The sequence below is a fragment of the Oncorhynchus tshawytscha genome, linkage group LG13 (genome assembly GCF_018296145.1).
Source record: "Oncorhynchus tshawytscha isolate Ot180627B linkage group LG13, Otsh_v2.0, whole genome shotgun sequence".
Classification (NCBI taxonomy): domain Eukaryota; kingdom Metazoa; phylum Chordata; class Actinopteri; order Salmoniformes; family Salmonidae; genus Oncorhynchus; species Oncorhynchus tshawytscha.
This window is the reverse complement of record NC_056441.1, coordinates 71976864-71994853: the sequence shown is the minus strand read 5'-3', so window position 1 is coordinate 71994853 and position 17990 is coordinate 71976864. Positions and strand designations below refer to the sequence as shown.

At 43.5% G+C, this 17990-nt stretch overlaps 1 protein-coding gene across 5 annotated transcripts; it reads left to right on the top strand.

The window, feature by feature from the left end:
• The first annotated feature begins 1236 nt into the window (after positions 1-1236).
• Positions 1237-17695, top strand: LOC112265645 (vascular endothelial zinc finger 1). 5 transcript variants are annotated; one of them, XM_024443164.2, is made up of 8 exons: positions 1237-1341; positions 3844-3903; positions 8787-9580; positions 11736-11805; positions 12036-12201; positions 13535-13579; positions 14011-14079; positions 14276-17695. In XM_024443164.2, exons 1-8 carry the CDS (start codon positions 1309-1311, stop codon positions 14596-14598), a joined length of 1560 nt encoding a protein of 519 aa, XP_024298932.1. In that variant the 5' UTR covers positions 1237-1308; the 3' UTR covers positions 14599-17695. The 5 variants fall into 5 exon arrangements, with proteins under 5 accessions (XP_024298932.1, XP_024298934.1, XP_024298935.1 ...); XM_024443166.2 differs by lacking the exon at positions 3844-3903; XM_024443167.2 differs by lacking the exon at positions 14011-14079.
• The last annotated feature ends 295 nt before the right edge of the window (positions 17696-17990 follow it).

The window sequence follows — 17990 nt, the reverse complement described above, 5'->3', positions numbered from 1 at the left end:
ATGTTTAGAGTCTATCCATCCACTTGAATGTCTATCATGGGATCAAATGTAAAGACCAAGCCTCAGTATCCTCCGCAGCATCCGTGTCTCTGCTTCATCATGGTGTGGTCCATACACTGGGGCTCTGGGACAGAGGACATCAGGACCATTACCCTGCAGTTTGTGAGGGCTGGAATTCAATTGTTACTTTGTGTTGTTGGGCTGAAAGGCTGGATTTGGTGTGGTCCGTGTGTGTCATATGTAAACTACAGGGCAGCCAGTGCCAGTGGGCCAAATATGATCATTAACTGAATTATTGATCGAGTTCATCTAAATTCAAATATTGAGGAAGCATCTGGCTTTCTGAAAACATCAATCTGTCAAAGACAGAAATTGCTAACGAAGTACTAAGGATTGTCATGCCTAGAGCTGTAGACCCATTGATAATTTTTATAATTTAACCTTCATTTAACTAGGCAAGTCAGTTAAGAACAAATTCTTATTTACAATGACAATCTACCCAGGACGACGCTGGGCCAATTGTGTGCAGCCCTATGGGACGCCCAATCACAGCTGTTTGTGATACAGCCCAGGATCGAACCAGGGTCTGTAGTGACACCTCTAGCACTGAGGTGCAGTGCCTTAGACCGCTGTGCCCCCATCAGATAATGGACAAATGGTAGGTCCTGAGCACATTTTTTTTAAATCTGTAAAATCATATAAATGCATGTTATGCATATGTTGTATCCTAATTGTGTTATGCAATTGTGTGTTGATGTAAATATTTTCCAATCCCAGCAAATCTTGAAAGGATTTCTTAAAATGTTATTTGAAGAGGTTGACAAATAGTAGCTAAACTGTATAGAAACAACATATTGCTTTTTACCTAGTGTTTGTGTTGAAGCATAATGTAATGATATATATGGGCACAATCAGTAACCATCTTTGACGATTTCATACTGAAAATTATTTAATTTTATGTTATCTCTTGAAGGCGCTCTAATGGACTAGTTAAGCTCGACAAATGGGGGGCCACGTTCCATATAGTACATATTTTACTGTTTGACACGCCATATCATATGCCATTCAGTAATTTTGTAATACATATATATATAGTAATACATATATATTAGAAACATGTTTTATATTAATACTATGTTAATACAAGGCAATTTACAATATCTTGATTTCTGAAAAATCTCTAACGTCCCATAAAAGTAAACTGGAAATGGTTCAGCCCGGAGCGTTACAGGAAGTTGTAGGAGCTGCCATGTTTAGCTGCTTTGTTATAGATTCCTTCTAGGTTTCCTGCAGATTTTAAGTGTTGCAATGGAACCGAGCTGGAGTACATTTTTATTCCAGGTAAGTGTCACGTATGAGTGGTAAATTTGATTCACTACATCTAAATGTTACTACATACCTAATGCATCGTTGCCCCTAGGGAATTTAAACGTTGATTTCTAATAGTTATTCAAGCAAAACAACGGTAGCTAGCTAGCTAATATTGGCTAGCCCAATCCGCTAAACGAGCTAACGTTAGCGAGCTAGCTCGCGACATCAAGCCTAGACTTCCAGCTGTGAAGTATGGATGACGCTCGAGAGGGGGGAAATCTGGTCGGTCTCCCCCATTTTTTTTTGGTGGAAAATTTGTGTTTCGACAGATGTTTGTTCAAGTCCGCCAGTGCATGTTTATAAATCGGATTGGCCCCCAATTAGCTAAATATAAAAAGCAAGCAAAGTGACCATGGCCGCGCGTTGGTTAGTTAGAAAGCTAGCCCGCTGTAAGCTAGCCTCGTAAAGAACGAGAACAATCCCCACCTTCACTCAAGCGGCGAGCCATGCTAACCAACGAATACATTTTCGCAATCAGTGGTTTTTTGTTTACTAGTTTTGATGCAATTTGAATAAATGTCTACCGTTAGCAAATCGCATTCCTTTACATTCTGGGCACGAGGATGGAGAGGAGGGACCCCTCACTTCTGATTCTTAACTTTCCCCCGTTTTCCTCGTCCCAAAATATGTAACCGCGGGTTGGAGAAAGAATTCAGACTATGCAGTAAGCTGCTAGCTAATTCTTGCACTACTGATCATTTGAAACCCCGCTGCCGTATGTCTGAGATTTCTATTTGGCAGCTTGCAGAGGATATTCACGTCTTGGGTTGTTTGACTTTAGTGCGATGTAAATTGCAAATCTAGGGATGGTCATCAATTGCCATTGTATTTGGAAATATTGAAATCCAAACTTCTTCTTTTTACCCTTTTTAATAAGTAAGCACATGATCACGGTTATTCAGGAGTTTTTAGTATTTACTGATGTGTGCTTGTAACGATGTAAAACGTCCAATAACTTAATTGGTCACTTGCACATATTTAGCAGATGTTATCCCAGGTGCAGTGAAATGCTTGTTTCTATCTCCAACAGTGCAGTAATGCCTAACAATAAACACAAAAATAAAGCAATTAAGGAATATCAGGAAGAGATGTCAGAGTCTGGAATATAATATATGATGGTCTGTGTATGGACAGTATATGAATAGAAAAGGTGTACAGCAGTAGTTGTATAGGATGAGCCTTGACTAGAATACACTATATGCATATGAAGTGGGTAAAACAGTATGTAAACATTTATTCATGTGCCCAGTGTTTCCCAAACTCTGTCCTCATCTTGGTTTTTGCTCTAATTCTACACAGATGATTCAAATGATCAAAGCTTGATGATTATTTGAATCAACTGTGTTTTGCTAGAGCAAAAACCAAAACGTATACCCCTTGGGGTCCTGAGGACCGAGTTTGGGAAACCCTGAACTAGGTAAATAAGGCAGCAGTCAAAAATATATACATTTTTTAAAAATACTTAAGGTAGTAAACGCGAAAGCCGTCAACTTGGCAGGTACACTACATTCATAGATTGTAGACATTATGTAACCATTGAGAATTCATCCACCAGCAGTCACGTGTCTGCTAGAGCTTAAAAATAGATGTCTTTCCATCACACCTGAGGGATTGCATTTGAGAATCCAGAGTATCTACACCCTCTGTCTGGGTATGGGAAAGCACATCAGTCATAATTTAAGACCCTTTTCTGTTTTCCTTGAATGTGTTATTAGCATAGGGGGAACCGGCTATTTCTCCTAGTGGACATGTACCTTTTTTACTGTCCTATGTGACAACCTAAGATGCATAACAAAATGCAGTGTCGGTTAAATTATTAAATGAATTGGACACTTGACCCTTAAGCTTCACACATCCTCTCAAATGGCTTACTATGTAGTGTTCTACTCCCCATCCCAGGTCAAATGTGAACACCAGTGTTGATAATGAATGTTTTCAAACCAAGTTTCCACCCCCCCCTCCCCTCCCCCCACCTACTCCACATAATCATATTGCAGCCATAGTGGTAGGCCTATTTAGTTCTGTTCCCTCAGCTCTTGAGAGTTGCAGCTGTTGCCAGTTAATTGCCGCGAGCCAGGGACCCATGATAATGGTTTTATTTTGTGTCTAAGGCACAAATACCTGAAGCTGGTGTGATGGAGCAGTGGAGGAAAATGGAAACTAAGTAGTTGTTATTTGGAGGCTCCGTTTGATTTGATGAAGCGTCTAATGAGGCTGTGCGTCACTTGTTATTGTTCTGTAGGCATCAGAGGTTATGCGTGCAAGTGTGTGGGGGGGTCAAGCTATGCAGCTCTCAATAGTATTCTCGTAATCCTGAATCAGATGAAAATGAGTCATTTCTTTTCTCCCAATTTTTAGGACAAACCTACCTTTTTATGATTCCTTTAAGATGATACGTAACAGGGTTTTGTTTTACTGTTAATGTTAACATTTTATTAACAAGCCCAGTATTTTCCTTTTCTTTTGTATTAGTCTTCTGTAGGTCCCATGGTTCCAGGGAATCCACGTAGGGACTACTACACAGGGATCAGAGTAAGTTCATGTTCTCCACAGTAAAATGTCCCTGTAAATTCCCCAACTTCCTTTTTCACAGGTTTTCTGCACATGACATGACCCCCCACCCAGCCCTCGAAACATAGATAGAGCATAGTGTGAAGTCAGGATCTTAGTCCTGGTTTCAGGGTTAACACTCGGATCTTGTTGCTTCCCTCATGCAGGTTGGTGCCAGACATTGAGTGTGTTTATCAAGTTTTGTGAGAACAAAAGCAATACCAATATATTTGAACTATTACTGTTGTTTTTGGGAACATAAAATAATTTGGGCACTTATCTGAGCAAATGGCAAGCTGCTGCCTTGGGGCCTCGTTGTCTGATATCTGAACAGATTAACATTGTGGTGAATGAGATTCTGCTCCATTGTAAAGCCCTGCCTCCACATCCCTGACTGACTGAACAACAGAACAGGCTGATTTTTATTTGTTGTAGTTTTGTTATTTTCCACGCCCCACTCCGTTTCAACACTATTTATCTGGGAATGACCTCAGCCTTCAGAGTGAATTTGTATCAAAATCATCAGAGCAGCGTGAAGGCACAGCGGGCTGCAGCTCCCTATGCGTCTGTGTGTCTTGGTCTGAGCACTTTGCTGTCTCTCTCACTCACACACACACAGCTAGAAGAAATGCTAATGGTGGTAAGAATTCCAGTCTGGATCCAACTAAAGTGTGGACAGAGGACAAAAAGGGACATAACACCCTGTGACTGAACCATGTTTTTCTCCCATTCCCCAAAGCACTGCTTCCTATGGTAACTCACTAAGCAGTCTGCAGCGTCCGCCAGCTGAACAGAATCCCCAAATCAGGCAGGACTGGTGTTACAAAGGCCCCCCTGAGGGCCGTAAGTGCATCACTGCTCGGATTTGTGTCTTCTACGGCTCCACAAAAGAGCATAAAGAAAAAGGAACACAATTTGGGATTTTTTTCAGACTCCCCCAGCCCAGACCCCATCCCCTGCCTGCCTGGCTGACCGTATTGGGATGCTTGGCTGAACCTGAAAGCCCAGGGGTCAGCTCTTTAACCCTGCCCTATGGTGATTACGGAAAATAACAAGATCGTCTCAATCGGGGTGTCTTTGGTCGGCCCGTTGTAAGGTTGCTGGTTACAATGTGAAACTCTATTCACACACCAACCAAAAATATTCATAAACCCCCTGCCCCCCCACCCATTCTTTGGGGCCTGCCGTGACCAATTGGACAATGCCAGCAGCTGCAGCTGTCCTCTGTACACTGCTCTATTAGCTACCAGTGTTGGGTCATTTTTTTGCTACCTTATCAGTTTTTGTTACACTGCTACACATTTTTTTCAACCACTGCAAAACAATAGACAATCAGCAGCATTTTGTATGATTATTAGGAGGTCATAATGGAATAATTGACTAATTTAGTGTGTTTAAAGGAAATATTTAAAATGTTAGGTTTTAATGACTGGTTGTAGTAGGTTATATGAGCCTGTGTGATGAATGTGATTCGGGGGGGGTGTAGTTTGAGAGTATGACGCCTCAACCAGCCTGCGCCCACAGAGCCACTTGAAAGTGGTGTGAAATTGCTCCAAAAGGGATATTTATAGCAGATGTGTAAGCAGCTATTACAACTTGTACTGAGACACGACAGAAGTTGCATTTCAAACAATTAGCATTGATACGTTCTGTTACCACCATTCAAAACGACACTGAATAGTGAAGGGACCAGTTGCTCATCGTTGCAGATGGATACCGTGTTCAGGAGGCAGACATGGGAGGAAATGTAGATGAGAAACTACCTGAACTTTGACCAATTGGTCAAAGCAACCATTCTGGACAATATTTGTTTACCGAGGGCACCATTTTTGTCTATATAATGTAGTTTTGTGAGTATCCAAAGGTTCCTTGTGGTGCCAAGTCCGGCTCCTCAGTCTTGCATCATATTCAGTTGTGTTGGGGTTAGGTATTGTTGACTAACATACAGGTTGTCCCATGCTAGATGTTCTGCCAGTAGAGAGAACTAATCGGCTCAATCACCACAGGAGATCACCTTACATGCAACAGATTTAGATTGAGTGGCAGGGAGCTCTGTGTGTTCATCTCTGAAGGACTCATTTGAGCAGATCTCGAGTTGCGGCACTTGAATACTTTGGGTGTACAATGCCATATTTAGTCATCATAGTTCAAGAAACTGAAGAGTTTGTGGAAAAGGTCAAGAGACTTAAGTCTACAAAGTGAAATTAACATGTTGATTCATTGTATGTGTACTGTATATTGTTATATTGTTCATGTTCTGGCATGACACAACTGACTTCACCCTCAGTGCTCAAATCGCAGTTTCCGTTTCTTTATTATACTGAACAAAAATATAAACACAACATGTAAAGTGTTGGTCCCATGTTTCATGAGCTGAAATGAAAGATCCCAGAAATGTTCCATATGCACAAAAAAAACAAATTTCTTTTAAATTTTGTGCACAATTGTTTTCATCGCTGTTAGTATTTTTTCTTTGCCAAGATAATCGAAACTCCTGAAAGGTTTGACATATCAAGAAGCTGATTAAACGGCATGATCATTACACACGTGCACCTTGTGCTGGGGACAATAAAAGGCCACAGTAAAATGTGCAGTTTTATCACATTAATGCAACAGATGTCTCAAGTTGAGGGAGTGTGCAATTGGCATGCTGACTGCAGGACTGTACACCAGAGCTGTAGCCAGATACTTGAATGTTAATTTCTCCAACATAAACCGCCTCCATTGTTTTAGAAAATTTGGCAGTATGTCCAAACGGCCTCACAACCGCAGACCACATGTTACCACGCCAGCCCAGCACCTCCACATCCGGCTTCTTCACCTGCGGGATCGTCTGAAACGATTACAACTCATCCAGGCCCACCTATGGCAGCGCCCCTGGCCAGTCGTGAAATCCATAGATTAGGGCCTAATGAATTTTATTTCAATTGACTGATTCCCTTTATATGAACTGTAACTCAGTAAAATCGTTGAAATTGTTGCTTTTTTATCTTTTTGTTCTTTATAGTTTATATGGAACCTGCAACAGCTGCCTCTTAACCCTTCTCTCCCGTAATCCTTGTCTCCTGACCCTCGTCCCCTTGTCTCTTGCCACATTCATCAAGGCTGCGCTCTTGTTTTTTCTGAGGTGCTCAGATGCCTGGGCTGGAAATGACTCCCTTTCTATTTCTGAGAAATTAATGGTTGTTACTCTGTTTTAATCAATCAAATGTATTTATAAAGCCCTTTTTTTACATCCGCAGATGTCACAAAGTGCTGTACAGAAACCCAGTCTAAAACCCCAAACGGCAAGCAATGCAGATGTAGAAGCACGGTGACTAGAAAGAAAACCTAGATAGGAACCAGGCTCTGAGGGGTGGCCAGTCCTTGTGTGGCGGGTGGAGTTTATAAGCGTACATGGCCATATAAGGCCAGATTGTTCTTCAATATGTTCAAACATTCATAGATGACCAGCAAGGTCTAATAATCATCATCATCATCATCAGTGGTTGTAGAGGGTGCAACAAGTCAGCACCTCGGGAGTTAATGTCAGTTTGCTTTTCATAGCCCAGCATTCAGTTAGACAGCAGGTCCGGGACAAGGTAGCAGGTAGCCGCAGGCAGAACAGTTGAAACTGGCGCAGCAGCATGACCAGGTGGACTGGGGACAGCAAGGAAGACCGGGTACTCCTGAGGCAAGGTCCTAGAGCTCAGAGAGCGAATTAGAGGGCGCATACTTAAAATCACACAGGACACAGGATAAGACAGGAGAAATACTCCACATATAACAGACAGACCCTAGCCCCCCCCCGAAACAGACTTGCATCATAAATACTGGAGGCTGGGCCTGCCGAGTGGCACAGTGGCCTAAGGCACTGCATCGCAGTGAGTAGCTGTGCCACTAGAGATCCAGGTTCGATTCCAGGCTCTGTCGCAGCCGGCCGTGACCGGGAGACCCATGGGGCGGCACACAATTAGCCCAGCGTCGTCCGGGTTAAGGGAGGGTTTGGCCTGCAGGGATGTTCTTGTCCCATCGCGCTCTAGCACATGCACGCTGACACGGTCGCCAGGTGTACGGTGTTTCCTCCGACACATTGGTGTGGCTGGCTTCTGGTTTAAGCGGGCATTGTGTCAAGAAGCAGTGCGGCTTGGTTGGGCTGTGTTTCGGAGGACGCACAGCTCTCGACCTTCACCTCTCCTCTCCTGAGTCCATACGGGAGTTGCTACCAATTGGATACCACAAATTGAAGAGAAAAGGCGGTAAAATAAAGGAGGCTGAGACGGAAGGGGTCTGGGTACACTGTGGCCCTGTTAGACGATACCCCCGGACAGGGCCAATCAGGCAGGATGTAACCCCACCCACTTTCTGTTAAAGCCTGTCCTTCCTTTTTGAATGCTGCATTCATGCTGACAGGGTTGGGGTTGTAGTAACTGGGCTGGCTGAATGGCACTGGGGAAGACTTACAATAATGGTATAAATTGAACATCTTTTTGAGCTTCAATGTCACCCACAAGGCTACCCTTAGATAGTATAGCTTAGTTCATGGAATTCGGCAACTGAATCTGGAAATAGAAACTGACATTCAAATGGACTCTTCAAAGAAGAAAAGGGGATGAAGTTGTCATACTCTGCTCAGTCCTTTTGGAGAAATGGGAAGTCCTGTTGCTTTCTGTTTTTACTTTCATCCCCATCACTAATTACAATTGTAATCACATCTTGGAAACAGTGGTAGTTCTGCTGACAAGGCAGTCCGTTTCAGCTCTCGAGCAGTCAAACAGGTGTCTCTCCTTCTCTTCCCCCCTGCTGTAGTAGCTTTGAGGGTGTGGGACTGTATAGACTGTGTACTGATGTGCTTCTGCATGGCTGTCTTTGTGTTGTCCTTCCAGCAGGCCAATGAAGCCCTGCATCACCAGCACCAGGTGGCCCAGAACAGCTTGCTGCCTCTCCTCCAGTCAGGAGGACCAGAGCCTGTGGACCAGAAGCCTGTGATGCCCATCCTCCTGGATCAGAAGCCCCCGGTCAGTGTCGCTGAGCTCCTCAAGGACAATGTAGCCAGCGGGACGGGGGGAGGAGGTGGCGGTGGTCCCATTGCAGTGGTGAAGAAAGAGCCCAAGTCCAAAACACCGTTCATCTGCGGCTACTGCAACAAAGCCTTCCGGGACAGTTACCATCTCCGACGGCACGAGTCCTGCCACACTGGCGTCAAGATGGTGTCCCGTCCCAAGAAGACACAGACTGCACCCACCATGGTGCCCATGATCTCCACAGTGCCGCAGCGCGAGAACAGCGGCGGCCAGCCCTCTTACATATCCACCATCGCTGGCATCCTCACCACAGCAACCACCTCGGCCTCCACGGGCTCCAGCATCATGTCTCCCACCATGGTGCCCCAGCAGCATCAACATCAGCAGCAGCAGCAGCATCAGCAGCAGAGCCAGCCCAAGAAGCCTGCCAAGCCAGTGAAGAAGAACCACGGCTGTGAGATGTGTGGCAAGGCCTTCCGTGACGTCTACCACCTGAATCGTCACAAGCTGTCCCACTCAGACGAGAAGCCCTTCGAGTGCCCCATTTGCCAGCAGCGCTTCAAGAGGAAGGACCGGATGACCTACCACGTGCGCTCACACGACGGGGGTGTTCACAAACCTTACATCTGCTCTGTCTGTGGGAAGGGCTTCTCCAGGTGCGTGGCACAGTTCAACTTACTCAAGTTTCCCTTTTCTTGTCCACTTACAAAATGCTGAGTATAAACTCCATAATGTTATTGTCCAGAGCACATGATGTTGTAATTGTCAATGCATTCTGAGAGTGAATTTATTATGTGTGAGGTTAGTTGGAATTTCACACACTTCTTACCATTACCACTGCACTGTGAAGGTGATTCCCCTCTCCACCTCTAATATATTTCCTTATTGTGGGGTTGAAAAGCAAGAGGGCAATATTACAATTTCCAAAAGTCATCTTTATTCAGAATCTGATACATTTATGTATAGGATACGACTATGTAAAGAAATAAAGGCATAACGGGCTACAATTGGGCAGATTGTTTTGTGGGTCTGCACCTGCTGAAGTCTAACTATGTTAGATGCAGCCCTAGACGAATATGATATGGATGATGGCATACAAGTACATGGTGGGCTTGGTTGGGTAAAAACATTCCACTTAATTGATATTCAGTTGTCAGTAGCCAAATCATTTTAAGGTGTGATGACTTGTAATGTTGGAAATCCCCACGCGTTGGAATGTAATTGAGTTGAATTGGGCTGGTTAATCACTCTCAATTGATAGGCTGTTAGGACCAGTGCTTTGCATACTGATGTTTCCGCTATGATGCTTTAATACACCTTCTGGCTATGTGCATTATGTACAATTTCCACTTTGAATGAAATTCCCCACGCAAAGAACAATAAATGTAGTATAATTTCAATGCCTAAAATCACATACCGGAAGGCCTATTTATATGGTATCTCTGAGACCTTGTCCTTTAATTGTTGTTCTGGACCACTTCTTGTTTGTGTGTAGCTTTAGGAAGCTTGGCCATTATTACTGATGCCCCACGCAGCTTCCGTTTAGACCCTAGTACTGGCTCATGACATACATGGTGGGGCACTGCGTGCATTTAAACAGTATCTGGAGCTTTACGAGCGTCACAGCAGTCCCTCGTGTCCCCCCTCTCAGGGATGTCAGCACGGGACAGGGAGACTACTGCAGGGGCCAGACGGCACCAGAAGAGATGGTCCTGGGTCTCCAGTGTCACTCCTGCAGCTCCCAAGGCCAATGGTAGTGTTCTGACTCATTGACGGGTCTGATTTCTAATCACCAATTTAGCACCTCTCCTTTTTGCTATTTCCAATATTGGAGAGCACATGTCTCTTCACCCCAACCCCTTCAGACATCCATTAAGTTGTCTGTCAACATGGTGGTGTGTTTCTGAGCTAAATTATTAGCAACTAGGGAAGTGAAGGATATTGTATCATATCTAATGACTTGCGAAGTAACATCTTACTCTTGTGCGGCGAGAGGTGCATGTTCATTTTCACATTTGGCAGTCCTGAAAAAGGCTATTCCCCTCTTAAACGAAGGAGCGTTGTGTTGGAGGGGAGATATGAGCTTTTCAGCTCCACTGCACTCCTGAGGAGATGGGATTGGACTCCTGCTAGCCATCACAAAAAGCCTGCTAGTGAGAAACCGCCTCCTTCGAGACTTTTTCAAGCCACACTCTCCTCTTTTGTTAGAGGGGAATTCTCTGGCTGCGTTTGTCCAGTAGCAACATTTCACTAGTGCGGCTTAGTTGGGGCAGAGGAGGAGAACTAAGAGACACAGCTGTGGTTGCCACATCATTGTCTTCTTCGGGGGTATATTGTAGAACAGGTATGATTTTCTGTCATGTTGGATAGAGTTCTAGCTAGATTTTGAAGTGACAAAATTCCATCCTTCTCTGGTAATTTATTTTTGGTGGGGCTCAACTGAATAACTCTGGTTTTGTTGCAAGAACAGATTATTACTTTGGGAGAAGGAATGCTTGTGTCCCATGGGTCAAATATGGGCCGCCATGAGACACACTCTCCATTCATTACATAAAACATCCGCAGTAATAGCCTTCGATACAATTTACATAATTTAATTTATTAAGAAATGGCAGTGGGTTCAAAGAATTTGTCATTTGCCTGCCACCTTTTGTTGGCCCATTTGTTAATTTAATCACGTGTCAACGGTGTAGTAGTGTGTGCAGCTACTGTCAATGTATGGAGTGAGTTATAAAGCTGTTACCTGTATTGTAGCTACTATACCAGGTTTTAAAGTGCCTGTGCTCTTCTGTGTCCTCTCTCCTCCTGCAGGCCTGACCATCTAAGCTGTCATGTGAAGCATGTTCATTCCTCAGAGAGACCCTTCAAATGCCAAGTAACGGTAAGGAGCCAGGCATCCTCCTCCGGACGCACCCTTCCCTGTTTATGGTCACGCTCATATTCACTCCTGGTTTGTTGGATTAAGGATATGATTAGTATGCCATCTCTCAATTGTAAATGAGTATACAATATTGAATCTCCCCTGAGTCTTCAGGATGCAGACTGTGTACACAGACAGATTGAGATGGTCTCTTCTAATATCCCCCTCAATGTCCCTGTATACCTCCCCAGGCCTGCACCTCTGCTTTCGCCACCAAAGACCGCCTGCGCTCCCACATGATCCGACACGAGGGCAAGGTGACCTGCAACATCTGTGGCAAGATGCTGAGTGCTGCCTACATTACCAGCCACCTCAAGACCCACGGCCAGGCCAGCTTCAACAATCCCTGTAATAAAGGTATGCCAGGCAGCCTCCACCACTCCCTCCCCTAAGCCACACCTAGCCTGGGGTCCTCCAGACCTAGGTATTAAATCGTATTTGTATTCTTAAAAATAGAGGTACTTATTCAGTCTCCATCTTTATGCTGAAAGCACCCCAGGCCTTGTTGTTCAGTGCTGTACTATACACAATAGGAAAGCACAAAGCACTTTGTCAGGTTTGTCATGCGGGGTGTAATCATTCCGATTCTGTAGCTACACTTTTCCTAAATGGAAGCAAGCGGAATGAAACATGGAGGGACCTACCTGAATTTGTCCAATAGAAACTCTTGTTTTTATCTGTTCTTAAAAGGTTTCCGTAATGAATACACCCCAGGTTTCTGAAGTTGTCGTCAGATTTTTTTCCAGTCACAAAATCATAAGAGTGGGATGTGACTCATGTCCGGCTGTATTTGATTCCAATATATATTTGGGTCAGGATAAAGAATGTTTAGGAAAATTGCATATTTATCTTGGCTGTTTTCATGGACATTCATCTCCTTCAGAGCAGCACCACAACAAATTGACTTACAGATTAAAATGTACTGCACAACAGTCCACAACTGACAAGGACTGTGTCATTACCACTCATTCATAAATTGATATCATGATCATGTCAGTGTGCTGGGGCTCACCTTCAGGCCAGCCCAGTCTGGTTTGTTTGTTGTTTGCACATGTGTGGTGGTGTTGACAAGTATCTCTGCTGACAGAAATGGATAGCCTGTAGCAAGAAATCTTTTAGGAGACGGTCTAAATTTAAAGGGCTTTGCACGTTCAATTCATTTGACGCACACAGGAAACTAGTGCAGCAATACAAGTAATTCAAATGCGATATGCGATCCGTCCAAACAAATAATTTAATATCCTCTCATTAAGTGTTGATGGGTCTGTGTGTGCGGTTTTCAAACTCAGTGGGTATCTTGTTTCTGTCAGCTCTTGAAATTGAGGTTCATGACGTCTGCTCTGTCATTGGTTTGTCAAAGGTCCAGTTTGGAAGAATAAGATCGCTCTGACGCATTTTTCATGGGATTGATCACTCTAAAATAGCAAGGGCTATTGTTCAGCAAACCCTTGTCATTTTATACAATGGGTATGCATATGATACAACAAATCACATTTTTGTTCCCACCAGCTACGACTATAGCTATAAACATTTTAGTACTTGGTAGAAGACCATTTGATTGACCGTTCGTGTATCTAACCCAATGACCTGCAAACCCCTATGCCCTGCTGCCACCCAGGCCCAAATGATGCCCTGTCCCAATCAGTCCTGTCAATAAATGTAACCCCTATCTGTCTGTATCTCTGAATAGGGCTAAGTGACTGGCAGTGGAACCACCACTCAGGGATACGAAAAGGTAATCTAGTAACTAAAGCTGAAACCCATCCCGATCCCAACCCCTCCAAATTTGTAGCTGTATATTCTTACTTATGCATTGAAGTGGCCCATTTTCCACTACAGATCTGTTTTCTAGCCTAGCGTGTGTAGCTGTAGTGGTTTTCCAACCAAGTCGTTGCAGATGCTTGTGTGTTTTTGTGTGTTATGGTTATTCAGGTATCAGGGTTTTATTTCATTAAGCTGGATCAATAAGTTAGCTAGCCAAATAACTTTGATAAACCTTAAATTACAACTCAGAAGGTTTAAGTGGAATATGGGTTGTTGAAGGTATTGAGTTAATTATACCATACCATTTCAAGTTGACTATATTATGAAATAAAGTGTTTCTGAATATTCGCTGAAAGTTAGCTGGCTAGCACATTGATCCTGCTTTTTGAATTGCCCCCTCAGGTGAGTTGACGGTAGGAGAGATCTTAAATAACTCGTTCCAAGTCCTTATGGACATCTCTCGTTTTCAAGGTAGGTTCATAAGAATCCTACCATTTTTGTTTTTTCATGTCTAATCATTTTAGTGTGTGTGACTGCTGCAGTGACTCCAACCACAGCCCCTCTAACCCTGTGGAGCTTGGGGTTATCCTAAATGGTTTGTAAGGACCGATCATCCAGCTCATTCTGTCTTTATTTCGCTCCTTCCCGCCCTCTTGTCTTTCCTCAGACTCCAACACCGTGCACAACTCTGGCTCGGCGACACCTGTCACCAACTCTGCCGCCATCACCTCGGCGATGAACCGCAGCAACGCCAGCAACCCGGTGACCATCGCTGCCCAGATGAACATCACAACCAGCACGGTCAACATCACCTCTCCAATCAACTTGCAGCACCCAGTGACCATCACCGGGCCCATGAATATAGCCCACCCTGTGGCCATCACCTCTGGGATGCCCATGAATATAACCGGGCCGCTTAACATCGCCATGCGGCCCATGGATAGCATGCCTTTTCTCTCCCAGGTCCTGCCTTCCTCCCCTCCCTGGTAGTAACCCCTTCCCTGAACCCTGGTTAGCATCTCTTTATCAACCCCTCCCATCTCTCTCCTTCTACCCCCAAACCACCACCTCTTCCTCCCTTGCTTTAGCAGACCTTCCTCCTTACCAGGAGTACTATAGATGATGTTGTAGTATGGGGGGCTAGCTGGACGCTGTACCCGTCTCTCTGGCTGCAGTTGCTGCAGCAGTGAATGCAGCATGATGAAAGGTGGACTGGCCAGCCCCTGTAGATGCGGGTGCATTTTATTTCATTTAACTGCCGGTAGGAGGACAGTCCTGGAAGGCATGTGAAGTCTCAAAAGGAGAAATGGAGCTTTTGAATGATGCACCAAGTGGAAGCCTGACGTAAACAAACGGGTTATGCCTCGCCTCTTGCGTCAGAACATACCTGCACATTTGGCATTGGAATGAAACTGTAACACAAATGTATTGCTGGTATTAATGTCTTTTAAATGCTCTCTTACAGAGCAGATGGTTTTTATATTTGTTTTCCTTTGTTATTATAGCCTGCTAATCAGTATTTAATAGTTGTAATAATTGTAAGGAGTTCAGTACAACAAAAGGGACAAAGGCTACCATTTTGCAGGAGGGTGATTTTTCTGGATAATTTTTAAGGCACCACAGTTATATCTTAGGCCAATGCCTTTGACTACATAATGTGATCCCTCCCAGGTCCTGAACATCTCTGGAAAATGGTCACTTCTCACTGCTGGATACTGTAAACCTATACATTTTTTTTTTTTTTTTTGATGAAGTTGTGTGTTAAATGAATTCACAAAGTAGCCGGAGGACATTAGTGGTAATGTTACAGGAACACAAGGAGGAAATGTCTGGCACTGAAAGCATATCCCCAAGTTAATGTCCTGAAAACAGCAGTATTATCAAGGATCAAAAGGTTTAGTGTTGGCTGAGAGCCCTGTTAATGTAGAGGCTACCAGAGCCACCTAGTGGCACAGTAGACACTGCTGAAAAAGTGGTCCCAAAGTTCACCTTTTAACATTTTTGTGAATATAGTTATGTTGGGAGAGGTTTTGATAGGGCCATTTTATCCCCCTCTCTTTTTGATTGCTAGTTTAGGATCCTGTGTGTTTACTTCTACTCAAGAACCTTACTGAGAGTTACCCAATCTTTTGATGAGTAAAAGGATCAAATCAAGTTTAACAAACAACCTTGACCTTTTACCCTTTCATTGTAAATATTAAAACACACAATTATTTTGTCTTTGCCTGTCAGAAAAGAAAGAAAAAAGTAGATATCTTTCAACACAGGTCAGAGCTGCAAGTACTTTATCGTTGTCGATATGGCCGTCCATTGGACTACTTTTGCAAAGTTTACTTCCAAGGTTAGTTTAAGGTTTTTCTGTCTCCTGAGGTCCTTTTGTTATATTACTGTAGAACCAAAACTGCCATCTGGAGCCTGAGGTGCCCTCAAAGAGAGTGGAAGCAGAGACTAGAGGCTGTATCCACTACATGTTCTAGAAGGATCAAAGGTTATAGGTCAAGGGTCACAGGGCTGCTTCCTTGCCGTACCTACTGGCTCTGCCTAGGCCTATGTTCAGTACACAGGCCTCTCACTCAATTGGCAGGTACTCTTAAAGAGCATGTGTAGCTGACATGACACATTGCCCAAAAATCAGGCTGTATGGGTTTGGTAGGAACAGGCGGTGCATTCAAACGTTACACTGGTGGATACTCTTCAGAGACTTGTGGCCTCGCCTTCCTTGTGTCGGTCTTGGGGGCGGCAAGGTGTTTGAGGCCTTTGATAGTATTGTATGCATGCCAACACAGTGCCCCAAGGGAATTGCTGGAATGGAATGGCGGGTAGTCTTGTTGCCATTTGGATTCCCTTTCCATCGATGTTGCATGTGGACGTCTGAGCTCGTCCAAGTTTGGATTTAGTTTTTTTAAACTCAATAGAAGGCTAGTGACTTTTTTTACTGAAAGAAAACACTACAAAAAAAAATAGTTTTGAAGTATGTGTGTTGTCCTTCCGCAGTAGCTGTAACTAGTGTGCCTGACCTGCTTTGCAACAACACTATTCCACACTTCTGCTTCCTCTTCTAGATGTGATGGACATAGACTTAGACGACACTAGTGGCCAAAAGCCCATTTTAGCATGGGCAGCACCAATGAGGACTTTTTGAAGTAGTCAACTACTTGGGACTTCCAATGGGTTAAGGAAGGAACACATCACATAATTCCATCCAGGTCATCAGGAGGGATCAGCCAATGAATTAAACTTGTGAGGAAACATTCCTTAACTGCAGTTGGCAGTAAATCGCCAACCCTGGATTTAAACCTGTTCAAACAACACTCTTCGTGACAGTATGCGCCCTTTCAGTTTGTTGGCCAAGTCATGGAAGTAATAGAATATTGACTATTTCAAAATGGAGATGGCCTCAATGGCGCTGCCTGCGCTTTCGCAGATGTCATGTCTATGGTGATGGACTTGTTTTGTGAAGGAAGCCTTAACTGTTCAGATGGCTAAGAGCTAGACAGCCCCCTCAACCAAATTGAAATGTGATTTTTATTTTATTTGAAGTATGATGAACACTGAATAAAGTGTTTTGTAAGTAACATTCTGTTAACATATTTGAGAACATGGTCTGTGTTTTTTTTTAAAGGGCCATTACTCTTATGCATCATCAGTTTATTTTTAACCAAATGCTTTTAATTTGTTTGCAATGACACTACATTTTGTTAAATGCAATGATTTGTTTTGGTCTTAACCTTTTGATTTTGGAAGAGTGAAGTTGGTCTGATCAAATCTTTCTCTGAATTGGGAGATCTTGGAGTCCTGTGAAGGCTGCTGAATGTATATCTTTGTACAAAACCATTTAGTTCAGAGGACATGTTAGTTATGATAGACACATGCAAGGGAAAAAAACTAGAACCTTTTTTATAAATCTTTTTGTATTAGAACATTAACAATGGTAATTTTGTATATACAAAGACTAGGCTTTCTGATTAGCAGAAAGGTAACATTCCTACATTTTTAAATGTCTGTCAAGAATAATTGTAAACATATGCGCAATGTTTTTATGTGCCTTTTATTTGGGTTGTCTAAATAAAATAATTCTAAAACATGATTGTGGATTGTCCATACTGAGTCTGCAGGGAGGACAGAGTTAACATTTGGCTCCCCCAACACTTCCTAAAAGGTCTCTCGCTTTCTCTCTAACTCTATTTCTCTTTCCCCCTCCCCCTCAGGTGTCTATACTGCCTGGCTCACAGTTGGCATGCTATTGGAGTATGGTGTACTGATAAGTGCCTCTGTGACTGTTTGCGTATTGAGAGGATTTTTAGGTGTATTGTGCCAAACCATGCGCTGTGCATGAAAACATTTTTTTTTTTTCTTTACACATTTTATTTTTATCAATTAAA

Bases quoted from the DNA above. Each gene is read 5' to 3' on its own strand.
- LOC112265645 (XM_024443164.2), top strand. From the start codon at position 1,309: ATGGAACCGAGCTGGAGTACATTTTTATTCCAG. The intron at 9,581-11,735 runs GTGCGTGGCACA...CTCCTCCTGCAG, and splicing joins TGTGGGAAGGGCTTCTCCAG to GCCTGACCATCTAAGCTGTC. The intron at 12,202-13,534 runs GTATGCCAGGCA...ATCTCTGAATAG, and splicing joins CAACAATCCCTGTAATAAAG to GGCTAAGTGACTGGCAGTGG.